General features: G+C 46.1%; 1 protein-coding gene across 1 annotated transcript in view; it reads right to left on the reverse strand.

Annotated features, from left to right (window-relative positions):
- ANKAR (ankyrin and armadillo repeat containing) overlaps positions 1-21,733 on the reverse strand; it is a 1,190,398-nt gene that overhangs the window by 823,532 nt on the left and 345,133 nt on the right. Inside the window, exon 7 of the mRNA XM_085646861.1 lies at positions 1,915-2,137. Coding sequence (XP_085502987.1) covers positions 1,915-2,137 — 223 coding nt within the window. The remainder of the gene's footprint in view (positions 1-1,914; positions 2,138-21,733) is intronic.

A 21,733-nucleotide genomic window follows, 5' to 3' on the forward strand; every position in this document is an offset into this window, starting at 1 on the left:
AAAACTAAATTCTTGAAAGAGTTCCCTGAAACATTGTCGAGCCCAACCTGATCTTTAGAAATGAGGGTGAACCCGATGATGAAGCATGACACTACTAAAGTGGGTGAGGGCTTTATTAAAAAAAAGGTTGTTCCTTTTTCCCCGCCACTGAGTGTGGTGTATAGGTGTAGCTTATTTTCCTTCCCTATGAATACTGCCACCCTTAGGAGGAGGATATTTTTTTGGTTGTGATACTTCCATATCCACACAGATAATGGCATGTGAAAATATTTCCCACTAATACGTTTGCAACTATCGGCAGGCCCAAGCTATATGATACCAAAAACTTATAGTTTCATTCTTTACACCTAGATCATTTATCCGAAACATTGTTCTTATTTTGTGTGACAGGGCAGGTGTGTACAATAGCATCCATCGATAATCTATTGATAGTGATGAAATAGATATTTTACGATCGTGCCTCAGTCTATCAGCTGTACGTTTTGCAATGATTTCGTAATCCCTGTTTAACAAAGTAATTGGATCACCAGATGCGGGCTCCTCTGGATGTTTGCTGGATTTGAGAAAGCTGACCACTGTGCCATTTTTAAATATAGCTGGGATATCCCCACTGGCATGGACACATAACTAAAGTAACAGAGTTTCCAACTGGAGAGAGAAGGTTTTATAGAATTATCCAGGGTATCCATCTTACCCCCATCTTTCCACTTAGATGTATTTCTATGGTAGGAATAATTCTGCTTCCATAAATGGGGAAATGATAGATCCTGCTACCTGATCTGAAATTTAGGGAGTTAAGAGAAAATAAAGATACTCATTTATAGTGGCCTTTGAAGGTGGAATATCTGATTTGTATAATGTTCTTCTGTGATGAAGCATTATATTTTTATTTCTTTGCTACCCACTATATAATGACCAGTTTCTGGATTTTTTTAAAGCTAGTGATGTGATTTTCCCCCCCCTTTACTAACCATATTAGCATTTCACCAGTGAACTCAGCTTTTTAGTAAGTTCTTTGTCCAAATATTTTGCTGTTTAACTAATCCTGATGTTAAAAAGTAATGCTTATGGTGCCTTTGGCTATTATCCTTTTATGAGACTCTTCTCGAAGACATCTTCTGAACATCTGACACTCAATCACGAATAGCTTTCTTAAATGATTTTAAATAGCACAATTTTTCTACTTTGTAATGTTGTGAAATAATAGGCCCTCTCAAAGTACGTTTAAATGCATTTCATACAATGGAAACATGTATTATTGATGACAAAATACATGGGATAATTGTATGTATTACACAAAGATAAAACCTCCTCTGTCAGAAATAATTTATTGAGCAGTCATGTAGCAGGGAGGATGGTGAGGTGATTGAGATTTAAAATAAATGGAGATGTGTGAGGGAAAAAGCAAAGAAAGACTGTAAAAGTCAAGTGGAGGAGGAGCGAGAGACAGTGAGCGACACAGTATAAGTGCTCAGTGACAGAGTCTGAAATGGAGAGTGAGAAGAGAAAAATGGGGTAGGAGGCTGGAAGAGTGAAGGAAATAATGTGAGCACATTGTAGCTGCAGAAAAAATAACAAAAAGGAGCAGGACATGCATTCCAATGTGTCCTTTTCCTATTACAAATGCTGGTAAGCAGATTGAAGACTCAATAACGAAGTCCCCTGCACCATGGAGTATCTCTCAGTACTGGAAGCATTAGGGCAGTAAAGTACCAAAATCTGTAAATACGACAAGTGAGATAGCTAAAACCTGGGAAGAAACAAGTACATCAATTCTAAAAGACTGAGGAGAAATGTTTGTGAAACAACCCCATGAGACTATGAACATCAATAGATGCATGCAGTAACGTTTCTATGTGCAACTCACACAATTATCCCCATCCTTCAATGTGTTTAGAACTGTAAAACACATACCATGATCTGTAGAATGATAAATGCGTCTCTGATTCAGGTTCAATCCTGCCCTTGCCAGCTGTACGATAATTGGTGTATGGTTGTGCAAGGCAGCACGGTGAATTAGCGCATAACCAGATTCATCAGCGAAGCCCAAGTTAGCAGCTGGAACCTTACGGCAGCAAGTATGGAAAATCGCAGAAAGTCCTTTCTCAGCAGCAGCTCTCAATCCATAAGTTAAACTCTGAAAACAATAAAGTATGTTTAATTCACAAGAAAAATAACCCCAGCATTGTCACATTAAATGCTACATAGTTAATATAGCAATGTAATACTACATTAGCACATTTCCCTACAATTTTCTAGAATGACCTACATTACACTCATATATATTATTTTTGTAGACACCAATTCTGTTTTATTATCTATATATTTTAAGTAACCTTTATTCAATTTGATGTAGTTAAAAGAAAAACACCTAACAGCCTGCGTGGAGGGTGTGAAAAACAGTAGATGAATAACAAAAACAGCTGCAGCAAGGCAATGAGCGAATACTTTACAGATAAATGAAAATTGAAACAATACCCCCAGAAGAGGTCATGAGTCTTGCAATGGGCACTAGAGAAAAAGCTATCAGCTTTCACTTCTCATGCAGTCAGATTCAAGATCTGGGATGGCCTTTTTAGGCCAGCTTCATGCTTTTCCCAAAAAAACATGTAGCTGGTTGTAAAAGTTACATACCTTCGGTAACGTAATATCTGGTAGCAACCCAGCGAAGCCGCGGATTCCTTATCTTTTGAATTCTCCACAGGCGCTAGTCTGGATCCGGAAAAGAAGAAACTGTTGTCTGCGCGCTGGAGGGGACTTATATGGCTCCACTGACCTCATGACCGGAGTCAATGTCATCAGGGAGCCCTACGACGCTGTCCCCTGGCACGCAGAGGTACTGCTGGAAAATGTCTGAATCCAGACTGGCGCCTGGAGAGCATTCAAAAGTGAAGGAATCTGCGGCTAGACGTCTCTATCATATTTATTTTAAACCTTTTCTAGTCTAGGTGACACACTAATAGAGGCCTCGATTCTTCTGCAGTGGATAGATCATGTGGCCAACCTCTTTGATATTATTTTAAACATAAGTTGACAGTTGACCCCCACTTCAATCTCTTCACCAGTGCATTCTTAGTTTAAAGTTATTCCATCCAATTTTTCTATGGTGCAGCAACGGAAGCCGTGAGATTTTTATGATGATTTATGTAACATCAACTTAGTCAGTAACTTGAAAAAAGTTCCTGAAAGGCATACAAGGAAAGCTGCTTTCTGGCTCTTCGCAGAGCTTTGTGCCTCGAAATAATCTTTGGAGAATCTGAAAGTAAGTGGACCACAAAACTTGACTCCTCAACTAAATTAGAATATCAGACTAGATTAAAAATGTTATAAAAAAAAGTAATACTATCTATGGCCACTACTCTATACGCATTTGCGCCGATACCAATATTTATAAAGACATATTTATTAATCGTCTCTCAACTTTCAGCGCATAATTTGGTGAAAGACTACTCCCAACTTTGAGTTTCTATGGTATGATCTTTCGGACTTTTTTAAGTACAGCTTTGAAAATATTCTTCTGTTACTCTTAGGCTCAGAGATCCTAATGCTAATCATTTTTCACAACCCAAACTTGCAGCTCTCTAAATTAACTACTTTGTAAGCCTTTTCTACTTTTCAGTTGACAGCACTATGGACAAGCACAGTGATATTAAGTCTGGGTTCCCTAGTGGTCCATACGAGGTCAGAATCCTTCAATTGGATTCAGAGATGTTAGCTGCAGTCATTACTAACCTCTGCAGCCAGCCTTTGATATCGGTCATAGTACAGAGGAATTACTTAAACACCTTTGGTCAGTTGAAGCATCTTAAGTAACTTTCAGACAATCTCTTTGCTTCCTGTTACCACTGAGGTTCCAGAAAGTGCTATGGACAAGGTGATGTCTCTGTTGTTGAAGAATCATGTCCTCCATGACTTGGCACAGTTGGCTTCAGTGCACATCACGTTGGCTAGATCTTTTGATGATGTCTGTCGACATGACATGAAATGGAGGTGGCAGAGCAGCCCTTATTCTTGTAGCCTTCTCTGCGACCTTCCCCACAGTTTTCCAGAACATCATGGACGGACCCCTCAAAGCCATGAGCATGGAGAGCCTCACCTTAAAATGGCTGAATGGTCTTCCCTGAGTCTTATCCTTTTTTACATCTATTATCTGAATTGGTACATTTGGTTATTTGGTTTCTATTTGTACACCTATGCAGGCTACAAGCAACTTGGATGTCCAATTGACTGTCCATCAAGGCAGGTTTCAGAGTTTCCTCAATGAAGGCCTTTTTGTGGAAATCCATCTATATCATGGTCTAAATCATGGTGGCCTAGCTCCTTGGGAATAGCCCCAGTTCTCTTGGCATCTATCAAGAACCTAGGTTCATTAAGGAGAAAGGTTTGTCTCTGAAAAACTATGGAATCAAATTACCATCTCTGATTTATTATCGCTCAAACCTTCGAGAAAAATCTTTGCCCCATCATAAAATGATCATCCAAGTTATGATTGCTTCCTGTTTAAGATTATGAGAATGCTTCATGCATGGGAAGTTCTGCACACCTCATAAAAGCACTAGGGGAAGGGGAAGCAGGGTACAGTCACGCTAGAACAACAATCCTCTACATGTCAAATAATAATCAATTAAAATAGCCAGCAGGTCTTCAGCTACAAGACTTTCTCTTTGACAATATTATATGAGAGGGTGGTTTTGGCAATGATGGGTAAATTGAAATAATCCTTTGGTATACATTGGTTCTTAAACATCTGGCCAAATAAAAATTAAGTAGGACTTGCTTGAGTAACTCAGATTCAATTGCTTTTAAGATGAGCAGAAAAGATGGGTTCTCAGAGTTTTTCAGAATTTTAGGTAAATGTCTAATTTCCTTAAACAATGTGTTCCAGAAAGTTAACCCTCGTACACAGATGGTTCTTCAACTAAGAGGCCGATTCCGATCCTGGAAAAATTTTCGGATTTCTTTCCATCCGAATCGTACAAGTACCGTACAAACTGGCAAGTACGATTCGCATGGGAAAAAATACATACGAATCGCATTGGGAAAATTCCCCCACACGTCCTCGGGTCGGAAAAAGTGTCCGACACGTCCCCGGATGATTTTACGTACGAATCGGAAAAATGAAGTCCGAGCGCGCAAGTACGATCCATCCCGTCCATCCGATTGTACAACCGTATGGAAAAAACACCGCACGGAGCGAACCTCAATAGCAACCATGGAGACATGCCCGCATACGCGCCGTCCCCCCCAGCCCCCCGTATGTACGCGCCGTCCCCCCCAGCCCCTCCCCCCGCGGATGGATGCACCGTACCCCCAGCCCCCCAGTGGATGGACGCGCTGTACCCCCAGTCCCCCTCCGTGTATGTCCGGTGCGGACCCCCACCCCACCCCCCGAATGTACGGAGCGTACCCCCACCCCCGTATGTACGGAGCGTACCCCCACCCCCTGAATGTACGGAGCGTACCCCCATCCCCGAATGTACAGAGCGTACCCCCACCCCCGAATGTACGGTGCGGACCCCCACCCCACCCCCGATTGTACGGAGCATAACCCCACCCCCGAATGTACGGTGCAGACCCCCACCCCACCCCCCGAAAGTACGGAGTGTACCCCCACCCCCGTATGTACGGAGCGGACCCCCACCCCACCCCCCGAATGTACAGAGCGTACCCCCACCCCTGAATGTACGGTGCGGACCCCCACCCCACCCCCCGAATGTACGGAGCGTAACCCCACCCCCGAATGTATGGTGCGGACCCCCACCCCACCCCCCGAAAGTACGGAGTGTACCCCCACCCCCGTATGTACGGAGCGTACCCCCACCCCCTAATGTACGGTGCGGACCCCAACCCCACCCCCCGAATGTACGGAGTGTACCCCCACCCCCGAATGTACGGTGCGGACCCCCACCCAACCCCCCGAATGTACGGAGCATACCCCCACCCCCGAATGTACAGTGCGGACCCCCACCCCAACCCCCGAATGTACGGAGCGTACCCCCACCCCCGAATGTACGGTGCTGACCCCCCACCCCCCGAATGTACGGAGCGTACCCCCACCCCCCGAATGTACGGTGCGGACCCCCCACCCCCCAAATGTACGGAGCGTACCCCCACCCCCGAATGTACGGTGCGGACCCCACCCCCCAAATGTACGGAGCGTACCCCCACCCCCGTATGTACAGCGCGGACCCCCAGCGCTATGGGGTGGGGGGGGACGGCGCGTACATACGGGGGGCAGGGGGGGGGATGGCGCATACATACGGGGGGCTGGGGGGGGATGGCGCGTACCGGGCCCCCAATTCCGCTCGCATCGCAGCGTACTTCGCTTTTCCGGCACTTTTTGGGTGCCGTAAAAATATTGCCGTCCGGACTGCTGTCGGTTCGAATCGTACTTCCTGGTTCGTGAAACGCAGCCTGAATGCGTCCCGATGTCACGTCGGCGCTTTCCCGGATCGCATTTGTATGTATATTTTCGTCGGTCGGTGTTTTTTACGATTCGTACGGAAATGGTGTTTCCGTGCGAATCGTACTTGCATGTTTGTAATGTTTTTTTCCCGGGTACGAGTCGGACGGAGAAAACGCTCCGACCGACGGTTCGTACCCGGTTTTTCCAGGATCGGAATCGGCACCTAAATCTTTAGATTTCATAAAAGTTAGTCAATACTCAAGAGTCTGCAGAGGCTATCCTCGCAGGGCTGAGTGGGGTCACCAAAGATAATGAAGTGAGGAGCCTCAGTGTGTGGTCCAACCAAGTGAATGTGGATATGTTTCACAAGGGCAGAAGGTGATGAAATCCAAGCTGCACTGTTGTCCTTTCTCAAATTACCAGGACAGGGGAAAAGCCTTCATACACAAACATTTTGGTGGTGATGTACCCCACTGGAGCTAATGAGGTGATTGCAATCTGCTCACGCTTGGATGCCATACTTGTGGCTGTCAATGAATCATGTGTAGCTCTAGTATTTAAGATTGACATATGGCCAGATTCATCAGCGAAGCCCAAGTTAGCAGCTGGAGCATTAAGTTTGGAAAATCGCAGTAAGTCCTTTTTTCAGCAGCAGCTCTCATTCCATAATTTAAACTCTGAAAACAAGAAAGCTATTTGACAGACTAAAATAAACTGAAAAATCCCTAGTTTCAAAATGACCTTCCATACCAGAATTCCAGTAACACGTTACAGATCTTAGGGACTGCGTACACATCTTGGAATACTAGGCCAAAGATGAAGAGAGGAGAAATAATATGTAGATTACTGGACTCCTGGAAGAGATTTATGGACCCAGAATGGAGTTGTCCCTTCAGGAGAGGGTTTCCACACAGACTGCACTTGTTTGACTCTCCAGAGTCTACTCTATTGAAAGAGCTGCATGGTCTTGGGAACACTGCCTAGACCAAGTATTCCTCCAATCTGGTAGTGGCCCATTTACTTAACTACAAATATCATGACTGACTGCTTTACCTGTCAAGCCAAATGGTTCAAACACAGTACACAACAGTAAGGTGTTTCTGTTTCCAGAATTCACTGTGTTGGTGCAACAGCATTAACATTTGTTTCTTGATATCAAATGTACACTTTGATCTCTGAGTTTGTTTAAATTGAAAATACTCAATATCTTCCTATAATTCTTTACAGAACGTGACACAGTGAAATTGATGAATTGATGGGCAGCAGGATACCAAATCACTTTGAAGCAGTTCACACATTGTAGAAGAAGGTGAAAACATAAAAGATTAAGATCATGGCACCTACGCAGATCAACGAACGAACAGGCAGCCCCCAAATGTTTAGAATTGTCACAGATTGCCTCATTTCACTCTGCCACATATGCTGCCGTAACAGGTCTATCAAACTCTGACGTCACTGCATCAGGCTGTGTAACAGAGGGGATATTTGGGTTACAGCTGGAACCCTGCTGAATTAGTGTCTGTATCAGACAAACTGGTGAAAGATTAAAGGAAATATCCAAGTATCAAATTCAAAACACCAAAACAAAAGTTATAAATACAATTTGGCCATTCATCTTTAACACCTAATGGTTAAAATGAAAGTATCATATTTAAAAAATTGGCTCTCTACTGGCAAGAAGTAAATTAGTGATTAAAACCATACCACAAACTTGCATTCCAAAGCAACATAAAAAGGATAAGAAACATGTGATTACCGTAATATACCATATTAATTACATTAAAACTGTAATATTGCATCTTCTGTTATTTACAATATTTAAAATTAATTCTGTAATATTAAAGGTTCATGAAAATAATTTCAGGATGTTAGGTCAATCATAAGCAAATAGTTTGGACATATAAAAAGAGTAGGATCACAAAAGAAAAGTTAACATGCCATAAACTAGCAAAAGGGTAGAGACCTGATGTTAACCATTATTTAGCTGCTTCCAGTAACATCTTGTTGATCTTTATCAATGGGAAAAAGAAAATACCCCTTTTCTCATCCCCACTGAAGGTAAGGATTCAAAGAGATATAAGTATAAATCCAGCCAGCCCAGGTTTTATAAGCAAACCACATTGAAGATTCTTAATGGGATAAACCAGGTATTGGTGGTCTTAACAAAGAAAACTACACCCAAACTATCTCAAATATATCCATAAGGGGAAATCCAAGGTTCCAGAACCACTAATTTGGGCAAAGAAGCATAGCTAAGCAAGTACTTTTGAGATACAGAATTTTTGAGCATACAATAAATGCATCATTCTTTCAACAACAGTTAGGAGGACAACAACTGTATAACTAACATATGCTGTTAAAGTTGACCCATGGAAACTATGCAGTGCTGCTTTAAAAATATAGAACATTGTAGAAGATAAAAAGGCCAGTCATTTACTAGTTAAGAAGTAGGTGTGAGAATCTTCAAACACCTGAATACAATTCTTATCTCACTACTATGGGCTGGCCAGCACAGCAGAGTAGCTCTCACTGAAGCGTAGATAGAAAGAAGGCGGACTAGAGGCCCCTCGCTTTGACTTACACTATTTTGCGGCCCAGCTCCAGCACGCGTCCTGTTGGTTGGAGGAAAGGGACAACTGAGAAAAGTGGCTCCTACCGGGCGGAGTAGACCAAGAGGCCAACCCAGTAGCGCTGATGAGGGGGAGGGCAGTGGATATGCCACAACTGGTGCACCAAACTGCAACTATTTGGTAGCAATTTGTAGAAAAGGTGCTGCGGCATGCACCTTTCCATAGAGAGCTGCCCATTTGGATATTGGCCCCACTCACAGATAAGAGTGCCCAGATGTCTTTTCAGGCCTAGAAGGGAGGGCGGATGTGAAGTCCTGGCGGATCTCTATCTAATTGAGACGTTCCTAACATATGAACAAGCTTGTGAAATCTTCGCGCTTGGGCAGGGTCACTTCCTACAAAACAGGGGGATCCAGGAAGTAGTGAAAGTTACCTGGCCTCAATACCCAGACATTCCGCAGTCGACAAGTACCCTAGATCTGCTACTCACCTGCAATTCTGGGCGCGGAATGATATTGCTCCTGTACAATGCCATGAGTCGGGATTCGGCTGCCCAACCCCCATGGTCATGAGCAGCATGGAAGAGGGACCTAAATATGCAAATAGAGGACAGTACTTGGACAGCTATCTGCAAACTTTCATACAGTCTCCTGCATCGACAGGTTTAAATTGATCCACTATAACTTCCTACACCGCACCTACCTCACCCCGGCAAAGCTACGACGCATCTCACGAAACAATGATGGCAGGTGCCCCAGGTGTGGTGCAGAACAGGTAGACGTTCTGCACCTGAGAGGCAGCAGTTCTGGGCACAGGTGGTGGAAAAGGTACGAACAAGCATGGGTCTCCCCATACAAGAAGACCCAATCCAATGTTTGCAAGCCTATGTACGCTAACCTAAAAAAAAAACAATAGCATATAAATTGGTGCAACTCATGGTGGTTGTTAGAAATGGGATTTCTGGTTGGCTAGGGCTTGCGCCAAAGCCAGACAGAAACCACCACTCTAGTCAGGGCTGGGGAGTTACACGCCAAAGATAACCCCTGCTCACCCCCTTGGTAGCTTGGCACGAGCAGTCAGGCTTATCCCTGAGGCGATGTGTAAAGCGTTTGCGCGCGCACCCAGCAACAACACCCAAGGCCCACCACAAAGGAAACTCCACACAAGGTATTCTATAAAAATAGCCTTTGTATTATACACAACACATTAGACAAAAACACACACTCTACAATGTGCCAACAGGCACGGGCAGAATTTACAAGGGATTATATGTACAGGGGACAGGGCCATATGGACCACTGTCAGGAATTAGCACTCTTAGAACATAGGAATAATACTGTAGTACAAAATAGCAAATGTAGCACACAACCAGTAACTACTGGTACCAGGTAAGTACCACCTACGCAACCCTAACCACCTTAGGAAAATGTCACGCAGGGGACTAGGACCTCACTAGCACCACCTGTACTAGGAGAAAACAAACAACCACCTAAGTATCACAATACCTGTAGGGGTAAACGCACATTACACATGATGCATCACATTCAGAGGTGTAGAACAAGGGAAACACATGATGCATAAACTACATTCAGCGGTGTAAAGCAAAGCACATGACGCATAAACACATTCAGAGGTGCAGGGAAACCCAATTGCGCAAGAACTCACATAAGCCACCACCTGTGGCAGTCCCTAGGCCAACTGGCCTTGAAGGGGCAAGGACGCCCTATGTTCAGCAAAGTCAGGGGCCAGACTGCGCAGGAGGCACAGTCCAAAACTCAGAGGGCCACAACCTAAACGTGGCAGCTGCCCACTAAGTGCTGGGCAGCTGAGGAACGAACTCCGGCACCGGCGTGCCTCTGGAGCCCTCTCTGGGCTCTGTCCACCCAAAATGTCCCCTCGAGCCTCGCAGGCTCTAAATAATAATGCTCCCCTTCGTTGGAGCGCTCAGGGCGCTCTGAGCAACCAATATGTCCCCTTGGAGCCTTCTAGGCTCAAGAAACAATGTGCCCCTTGTTGGAGTCTCACAGACTCTATCAAAATGCCCCCGGTCGTGGGAGCGGCCCGCTGCCTTCCGGGGCCGCTCTGTGTGCAAAAGGAATGCCCCCGACGTTGGAGCGACCTCGCGCTCTACACAGACACTGCTCCTTCGCTGGAGCGACCTCGTGGGCTCTTTTAAACAAAGTGCCCCCCCGTTCGTTCAGAGCGTCCCCTACTCACCGGGCCGTTCGCAGGGGGGACTCCGTTCTTCCCTCGGACCGTCGGTGCTTCGCGTAGGGAGCCTCTGGAGCTCCCGTCACTCTGGACTCTTCCTCCGCAGGGCGAGGCGGCGCCAGAAAGCTCCCGCTCCTCGGGGCTCTCTCGCTCTTTCCGGGTGCCGTCCAGCGCGGGGTGGGCTCCCGCCTGGATTGGTCTTCAGGGTCAGGCCCCGCCTCCTAAGGCTGCCGGGATTCCCTTCCGGGTTGCCGCAGGAAGTGCGGCGGCCCAAGGTTCCCGGCGGCTGCGGGAAACACGGGGTGGGCACCCGAGAATTCAGCAACAGACTGCGGCCAGGTCCCTGGCGGGGTGGGCACCCGCCAGGGATACGTATCCTTCAATAAAGCGGGGTAGGCACCCGTGGGCCGGCAAAACGCGGGGTTAATGCCGGGTGGGCACCGGCTTTCAAGAATAAAGCGCTCCTCGCGCTATGAAGCCAGTGAAAGCGCTCCCAGGCGCTTAGGGGCCCACCTAAAGCGCTCCTAGCGCTATAAGGCAAACGAAAGCGCTCCCAGGCGCTTAGGGGAGCAGGAAAGCGCTTGCAGGTGCTTAGGGGAACACATCCAGCGCTCCCAGCGCTATGAGGGAAAGAAAAGCACTTCCTGGTGTTTTAGGGGGAAAATAAAGCGCTCCCAGCGCTTTAAGCAGGACCCAAGCAAAGTTCTTCCCTGCATGCAGCAGGACAGTGGTGGGGGGCAAGGCTGGACCCAGAGCCAGCTCACTGGGCCTTCAGGCAGGGAGGTAGTCCAAGTGGCGGTCCTCTGGTCCAGCAGCAGCAGCAGCCCCCCTCAGGTAAGATCCTGGCAGAGAACAGTTTCTGTGGGGCCACAGCCCCATTTTTATACAGCAAAAGTCTTTGTTCTTGGTTCAGGGTGAGGGGGAAAACCAGTCGCAGCTGGTTGGGGAGCACCCTTGATGTGCTCAGCCCCTCACTCTATTCATTGGCAGGGCTAGGGTCGTCAGTCGCACCGCAGGGGGCGGGGCCAGCATTGTGTGTGGAAAACCCTATACTATTCAGGACCCAGGTGTACTCCTCCCACCCATCTAGCTGCTGATCTCCCCATTCACCACTGGGTGACTCATCCTGACTCTGGGGAATCCCTAGCCCGTCACATGACATGACCAGCCAATCACGCGACAGACACACTGCACACAGAAGTGCCCACTTCTAGAAGTGGCACTTCCACACTAGGTACATGCACGCCGCACACATCATCGTGCAGCATTCACTCCCACGAGTCCGCACATACCAAACTCGGGCCTGCACACCCCACGCATCAGGAACTACTAGGGACACATACATTCCCCATGCATTCCTATGGGAGGGCAGGCCTATCTCACCACATGCACTCAGAGCGCGCACGCACTTTACCCTGGGACACAGGGAAAGTGCGCAGAAACCAAAAAATCACCACACCAAGTCACCAGTAAAAAGCAAAAAAAGTTCAGGGGTGAACCTGCCAGAAGGGCCAAGTCCAACAGTGGTACTGGCCAGACATAGAATAGCTATAAATTGGATGGGGCAGAGAAGCATGAATATACCCACATGGATACGAGATGTTAGGGAATGGGCCCTTGTGGAAGAAACACACATGAAATTAACTCGCAAGGATTATAATCTGCAGGCAGATCTCATGGAGTGGCATGAACTGTGTAGCTTGGCTGTCAACTCGGGGGTGGAGGAGAGCGATCAGAGTGATACAGCGCCTAGTTAGAACGGCTCAGATATAGGGGAAGAGCGGGATGGGGAGGGCTTAAGGGGTCAAACGCAATGATTGTCCCCCCATTGTTTATAGTGAATTTTGATGACACCTATAATGTAATCCTCATTGTATACCACAGTTTTAATTTTGGATGATGCCCTGGTCACTTCTGGGTTCATGCACAAGATACTGATGATCTATTGTATGCTGTAATGGTGGTTGTTCAAACAATTAACAAAATTAAAATAAATTTAAAAAAAGAAGTAGGTGTGAACTTATGGGTAATGGAGAGAACAAAACTCTCAGGGTTTGTTGAAACATACTCCTATGTAACGAAATAGAGAATACAGCCCAACACAAAGCATTAAGGCACCTATACTACAAGTTTAGATCCGTAACTGCATGTATGTAAAGCTGGAGAAACTGAAAAATATTCTGGTACAAATTATTTGAGTACTAGATGAAGATTAACATAATATGATTCATCATTTGTTTTTTTCCCAATTTAACATAATATGATTAATCTTTTGTCTTTTTCCTAATCACAACCATGTTACCATGTAGTACATACCTCACTGTAAAGAAAGCACATAGTTTTGGTAAAAAAGAAAACCTGATGTATTACTTGCATATAATTTCTCGTCAGAAAATAAGGAAGGAGCAATGTAAAACAAGTGATGAGGTTTGGAGACATAAAGGAAAATATGTCACTATCTCAAATTGTTTGAAAGCAATAGAATGTTCATGGAGACTGAACCTATCTTGAGCAGCACAAAACAAATTAATTTATGAAGAGTTCTACAAATAATAATAACCTAGAGAGGATACTGAGGTGATCAATAAATAAAGGAAAGTTGAAATAAAATCCTCAACACATAGAGGATGACTGAAGCTGACCTCAGATAACTTAACAAGTGTAACAAGCCACATGTAAAACGTATGGAGTACGGCTCTTTAAATTGGTATGGGTGAACAGCAGTGTCTGAAAAGAAATTTTTAAAAACATAGCTGACCACTCTAGGCAAGACACTGCTGCCATACTTAAGTCAGCAGAAATTTGAAGCTAATGCCTACTTTGAACTTGAAGGATGCAATCATTCGAGTTCCAACCTCAGTCTTACGTCAGATATTTTCTATATTTTGCCACTTCAAACCATCCTCAAGTCGGTCCTTGAGTTTTTGAAAGGCATGCAGTTTGAATTCTCTGCAGGCGCAGGCGCACTCCCAGGAGCTCCTTACTGGGTAGCCAGTTTGACAGTACCATAGCCTCGATCTCTCCACGCCGCCATAAGTGGCTCCTGGCTCTAGTGATTCCCTTGTGGGTGCCAGGGCTCAGAGAATTCGTTCTGCCATGCTGGTGGCACCGAGGAATGAACATCATCAAGTCTTGCTAGTGCTTTGTTACTGGATGTTTTCTGTCCAATTCAAGATAGCAGTCTTCACCTTTCCTGGCCACAGTTTCCCTACGAGGTCAGTGCTAACTATTTAAACCCAGCAGTCTGTATACTGGGTGGGTACATCACTCTCAGGTTAAGGTTAGGTTCTGACAATTTTCCCCTGGTTGTTTCTTCCCTGTTTCTACGTTGGCACATTATTATCAATGCTTACTCTGGAGGTTTTTTCTGCCGCTAGTTTTTTCCTCCTAGGTGTTTTTTCTTTGAATGGAGCTACGTCAGTTTGATGCTAACAATCTCTGGTTGGCATGGTGGCATCCATAGCAGTTGGCCATTTGGGCCAGAGAAGAACTATACATGACCAGCAATTGACAGATTGTGATGATGCCAACTTCGCCTGAACCAGACAGGTCCCACTCAAGCCTTACAAGGTATCATTCAACAGGAAGAGGCGGAGTTGGAGTCATTACACAATTAAAATGCAATTCTGTGTCAACTGTTTGCCGCTAGAGTTTCCTCCGCAAGATCCTGCCAGAGCCATGCATTTTGCTAGAGATCCAAACAAATTAACAGAATTCCTGGAAACTGTAACAGTTTATTTTGCTTTTTGTCCCACTCATTTTCTCAGAATAAGACTAAGATGTGGTATCTAATCAGTTCTCTGTCTGAATCTGCCCTGGGTTTGGCTACCCCACTGGTGACTCCTGATACCCAAGTTTTGCCAATTTTTCCAATTTCTTAGGGTCTTTATGAAGTAAGTTCTAATGAACTGATATAGAACGTTCTGCAGAAGAGGGCCTTTATGAGGTATAGCAAGGGTCTCAAAATGTATTAAACTCTTGAAACAGGTCACATAAGTTATCAGTTGAAACAACGAAATGGGACTTGTTGACAGTCTTCCATTGAGGGCTAAAAGAAGCGATCGAAGAAGAGCTGATATATATATAAGCCTTCTGCTGTGATATCATAAATCATGTTTGAGAGAAAACTATTTTCTCATGCTTTTCCCGCAGAGGTTTGGAAGGTGATCTATAAGCTAAACTGAGAGCATATTTTCTGTAAATTCACATTATCTTTCTCAGTCATGTGAGAATGAAGTCTGATATTCTCAGTAAAACATGTACATTCAACAAGGGCAGAGACTGTCAGTTGATTCCTTTGTGTTCTACTGCAGCTTCCCAGAGTGTTCTAAAGAACAACTAGAGCGCTAACAGTCCTACTTATGACAAGCGTATTGCACACCTGAAGCCATCTTGATTGGAATAAAGTGGTAACTCTTAAAACATTTAATTTAAAAAGGAACAAAATGAGGGGGTTCATTTTGCCATAGAAATTATGTTTAGTGCTGCAGAAAGAAAAATTAGGGCACATTTTGACTCCTCAAATCCGCTTCTATTTCATAAAAAAATTCTGACATGCAGACTGAAACATGCACTTTGAATACCAGCAGCAGACTTCCCTGGTGAGCAGTAGCTTTACTACAGTGATCTAATGAGCAACTAGAGTGCTAACATTCAGAATTTATGGCAAATGTGTGACATATCTGAATACCTTCTTGATGGAATCAAAGTAAAAAACTGAAAGCCTTTCCTACTGAGGAGACTGCAGTAAATGAGGAAATTAGGAAACTTAACAAAGAAATCCCCCAAGATGGCCACCAGAGACAAAAGAGCCCAAATGCAGCACAAATATCACCCAGATGTAGCCCACATGTAGCCCAATGACAGAAGTGTGCAAAACACATATTTTTTGTGTATTTGCAGTTTTATATAGTGCAAACTTGTCAGGTATTGGAGTGCTTTACATGAGCATTGGTTACATCACATATGATCAAATTCATTTTGGCTGTAGACATGGGGAGATTAAGCGATTTGACCAGAATCACAGAATGTTGAGCTGAAGCAGAAGCTCCAACCTGGTTCCCCAGTTGCAAAGTCTGCATCTCTGGAAGTAACACCACATCCTCTCCCCTAAGTGCAACATCTAATCAAGTGGTCAACTGGATAAAAAAACATAAAGATTACAAATAATTTAAAAGTTCTTTGTCGCTATTTGAAAACTCAGAAAATATGTCCTCATTTTAGTTTTTTAGAGCACTAACCATAATTTTGATGCAAATAAGACCCTCTCATATATGTAATTTCTAAAGGAAATGCTCTAGGTATTACAGTTTTGATTACATCAAGATGACGTCAGGCGTTCCACACTTTTCTAATAAATATAGAATGTTAGCAATCTAGTTGTTCCTTAGGATACTGTTGAGAGGGAGAGGCCAGGAGCACAGACTCTGAAAATTGAAGGCAGGTAGGAGAGTGCAGAGGCAACAATATGACCACACTGGGCAGGCAGGAAGGGCAGTGGCAGCACAACAGACTATGGAGGGCAGTGGAAAGGGGAGCAGGGGCAACAAACCAACAATACAGGACTGGCAAGAGAGGCTGTGGCAATATAATAGACCATTGTGTTGAGAAGAAAGAGGCAGCGGTACTACAACCATACATGCCAACAGAGCCGTTTCAGCCAGGAAACGTCCAATATTTTTAAGCTCAAATGGGCTTTATTTGATCTGTCTCCTGTCTACAATCTCCTCTTTTTCAATGTAACTCAAAGGGGAAAATCAATACCCCAGTTTTTTTTCAAAATCTCCCTCTTACCAAGTTCAAAATGTTCGCAAGTATGGTACATTGGATCATGGTAGGCAGGAGGAATTGGGGTAGGGACATGGACTCGGATAACAGAGGACAGGAGGGACATGGAGAGGTGCATCAAACTGACCCTACAGGGCAGGCATCAGGGCTTGCAGCAGCACAATACACCACACAGGGCATGCGGGACGAGAGTGCAGCACAACAATCCATAGAAAGCAATAGGGAGGGGAGAGGACCATGCACATGGACAACAGAGGGGAAAGAGGCAATGGTAGCTAGCTGACCATAATGGACAGACAGGAGAGAAAGCTGCAGCATAACGGACCATAAAGGGCAGGAGGGACGGATCAGGGGCATTACAATGGAACAGACAAGCCAGGAGGGAGGGAATAGGGGTCTGCACATGGAAACAGAGGGCTGGGGGCAAGGGGGCAGGGCAGGAGCAGCAAGATGACAATGGAGGTCAGGCAGGATGAGCACTAGAAACAAGACACACCATGGAGAGCAACAGTGAGACTGTGATGGCATACACACAGACCATGGAGGGAAGGTGGCAGGGGGTCAGGGGCAGCTAGCTGACCACACAAGGAAGGTGGGAGGGGCCATGGCAGCACAGAAGATCATGCATGGCAAGCGGGAGGGTTAGTGGCAGCACAATGGCTATGATGGGCAAGAAGGAGGGTGCAGGGGCATGCACAAATGACCATGGAGGATAGAAGGGAGGGTCAGGACCTGGGCACAGACAAGAGAGTTCAGGGGAAGGGGCCTCACAACAGACCGCGTGGGGCAGGCAGGAGGAGCAGTTGCAGCGCAACAGACCAGGGAGGGCAGAAGGGTGTGGCAGTAAAATGGACCATGGAGGACAGGAGGAAGGGGATAGGGGCATGGCATGTGGACAGGCAGGGTGGAGGTGGCAGGGACAGGTTACAGTCATCTGAAAATGCTAGGCAGGTGGGAGGGGTGTGGCAGCTCAACAGAACACTCAGAGTAGATAGGAGTGGCAGGTCCATGGAACATGGTGGGCAAAAAGGATGGAGCAGGGGCATGCACAAAGACATCGGAGGGCAGGGGGAAGGAGAATAGGGGCAGCAAGCTAAGCACAGAGGCTAAGCAGGAGGTCAATGATGGGCCATAGAATTGGTCAATGGAGGGCAGGAGGAGTGGACTGGTACATCATGCTAAATGGAGGGCAGTGGCAGCACATCAGACCATGCATGGCAGGAGGGAGGAGGCTAGTCCATGGATTCAGACAACAGAGGATAGGGAGGAGGAGGATAGGGCAGCAAGCTAACTGTTCAGAGAAGGTGGGCATTAGGAACTTTATTGTTTTTAAAATGTGTGTCTGTGCGAACTACTTAAAATATGAACAAGTATGCAGCATAATCTCACTTTTATTCAGGAAGAAGAGGACGTTTGTGACTGCGACTCCGGGCTCACTTGGCAGAAACACCCCCTGACCCTCCACCCCCATCACAAAATGTAATGCCCGTGAAAAGGGTAGATGGACGCAGTGTTATATAGAACATAGTCCTGAGAGCAGGATAGATATAGTATATGGTAAAAACTATGCACCAAAAAGTGTGATATAAGATGAACCGGGCGTGAAATATAATATGCAATACATTGTGCGCAATGACAGATTCATTGGAGAGCGCGAGATAGCACAGGCACTAGCTCGTGCTATGCGATATGCGCCTTGGAGTGTAATATGCACAGGGCAGTGTTGTGTAACCTAACTAGTCTCTAAAGTTGTAATATAAAATATGTGCTGGGGAGTGTAACGTTGCATATGCACTGTGACAAAGATATGGATGCCAGATTGTAATATGTATGGCATAGCGCTGTGCGTTATAACATAGGCATCGAGGAAGGCACGTTAGATGGGGCAAAATAACCCGTGCGAAGGCAAGTGTGGCATGACATATTCACGGGGTGGTGTTACAGTGCACATGGGCTAGAGAGTGTCATAGCATATGCACTATCTGGTGGAATACAACACAGAGGTGTGTGGCACTCGGCGGGCACTGGTGGGTATCACACAGCATTGGGCTCAGCCAGGAGCACGCTGTGACTCTCAAGTGAGGTTTGTCTCCTTTCCAGAGAGTAAAATAAAAAGTATTACACGGTGGATGTGTGTTTTATTAACCATGAGGGGGGTTTCTTGCATAGTTTGGTCTAATTTTTGTCGAATCCCCTTTGAATGGCTTGGTGTGCGTGTGTATTAAATGTACCCGTCAATAGCTACCCATGTTTGCATAAATAAACGACAAGGGTGTCTACTTGGAGAGTACCCACCGGCGGGGGCGCCGGGATTGGGCACGGTAGGGCGTCAGACACGTCAGAGCTTCACTATCGGTGTACATACATTCCACGTGGATTCATTGTATGCATAGTCGCCTTTTAATGAATATCACGCAAATCGTCATGGTGATAGGTACATATGGTTTGTCCAGCATGTCCTCTGTGTTTCAATAAATATATATATTTTTTTAAATAATAAAAAACAAAGGCCGGCCCTGGGGGATGGGGTCCCCGGGGCCATAAGTGGCCAGAGGAGGGGGACAACACAGCCCCCCTCCTAAAGAATTAAAAAAAAAAAAAGGCCATGACCCGGAGGTTGGGGTCCCCGGGGCCGATTAAGGCCTTGGGAGGGCGGCCACGCGGCCCTCTTCCAAATGTATTTTTTTCAACAAAAAAAATTAGGATGCAGGCCCTGGGGGATGGGTCCCCAGGGCCAATAAATTTGAAAAAGAAGGGGGGCCACACAGCCCTCCTTCTTAAAAAAACTTTAATAAATAAAAGACCGGCATTGCGCCAGAGGCCACGCCCCCTCCTTGCAGCACTCTGCAAACGCGCCCCCTGGCCAGTTGTAAGTTGGGGAATTAATTTCCCTTCAATACTGAGGGTCCCTGAGGGCCAACTAGCCCAACAGGTATCTCCAGTATGCGCCAGGGAGCTGTGTTGCAGACAGGTGTTCTGAGGCCACGCCCCTTTTTACACCTCTATGCAACGCAGCTCTCTGGCGCTTACTGGAGGTATCTAGTGGGCTAATTTGACCCTAGGGACCCTTAGGATTCAAGGGGACTTAATTTCTCAACATAGAACGGCCACAGGGCGCGTTTACACAGTGGTGAAGGGAGGGGACGGGGCCTGAGGTGACGTGTGCAAACACGCCCTGTGGCGCGTCTTAAGTTGGGGAAATAATTCCCTTTCAATCCTGAGAGACCCTGGGGGCCAACTAGCCCACCAGGTGCTGCCAGTAAGCGCCACTGCTCTGCGTTGCAGAGAGGTGGTGCAGGCCGTGCCCCTTTTTACACCTCTCTGCAATGGCGCTTACTGGACGTACCTAGTGGGCTATTTTGCCCCTAGGGGCCCTCCGGATTCAAGGGGACTTAATCTCCCAACTTAAAATGGCCACAGGGTGTGTTTACACAGTTTTGGAAGGGAGGGGACGGGGCCTGAGGTGACGTGTGCAAACATGCCCTATGGCGTGTTTTAAGTTGGGGAAATAATTCCCCTTCAATCCTGAGGGCCCCTGGGGGCTAACTAGCCCACCAGGTGCTTCCAGTAAGCGCCACTGAGCTGCGTTGCAGAGAGGTGGTCCTGGCCCTGCCACTTTTTACACCTCTCTGCAACGCAGCTCTGTGGCGTTTACTGGAGGTACCTAGTGGGCTAGTTGGACCCTAGGGACCCTCAGGATTCAAATGAACTTAATCTCCCAACTAAAAACGGCCACAGGGCGTGTTTACACAGTGGTGAAGGGAGGGGACGGGGCCTGAGTTAACGTGTGCAAACACGCCCTGTGGCGCGTTTTAAGTTGGGGAAATAATTCCCCTTCAATCCTGAGGGACCCTGGGGGCCAACTAGCCCACCAAGGGCTTCCAGTAAGCGCCACTGCGCTGCGTTGCAGAGAGGTGATCTAGGCCGTGCCCCTTTTTACATCTCTCTGCAACGCAGCTCTGTGGCGCTTACTGGAGGTACCTAGTGCTCTAGTTGGACCCTAGGGACCCTCAGGATTCAAGGGGACTTAATCTCCCAACTTAAAATGGCCACAGGGCGTGTTTACACAATGGGGAAGGGAGGGGACGGGGCCTGAGGTGACGTGTGCAAACACGCCCTGTGGCGCGTTATAAGAGGTAGTTTTAATCTCCTGCCCTATTATATACTAGGGGCTTAGAGAGGAGGTCCTGCTAATCACAGGGGGACCCCAACGCATAGTGTTCCCTAGTGTATGTAGTGTCTTTTAACATAGCACTGGCTCTAGGACTGGTTAGTCAGACTCAGTTACCACCAGTATCCGTCTGAAAAAGTTGAGGGTACAGGATGATCTTGCAACAAGACTTCTTTCTGCTCTTCTGTTTGTTCTTTCTGCACGTTATCCTTCTTCCTGCACTTTTCTTCATCTTTGAGGACTTCTGTTGCTTCTTTCTGCATTTCTTTTTTTTCTTTCTGTGCGTTTTTTCTTCTTTCTTCACATGTGCTATCTCTGTAGGCATAGTTAGAAATTAGCATTTAAAAAACCTTTGAAATTCACTGAAAAAACATAGGTTTCAGGGGCGTTATAGTTAGCTGGACTTTTCACTCATACAAAAACCATTGAAAATCCCCCGTTATAGTTAGTTCAGCTAACTATAACTCGCGGGCCCGCAATGCACTGCTGATGACGTCACATATTACATCACTCATGACATGGTCAGTGACATCACTCATGACATCACTGATGACATCTCAAATGACATCACTGATGACATCATCCAGT

The sequence above is a fragment of the Triturus cristatus genome, chromosome 3_2 (assembly GCF_964204655.1).
Source record: "Triturus cristatus chromosome 3_2, aTriCri1.1, whole genome shotgun sequence".
Lineage (NCBI taxonomy): Eukaryota > Metazoa > Chordata > Amphibia > Caudata > Salamandridae > Triturus > Triturus cristatus.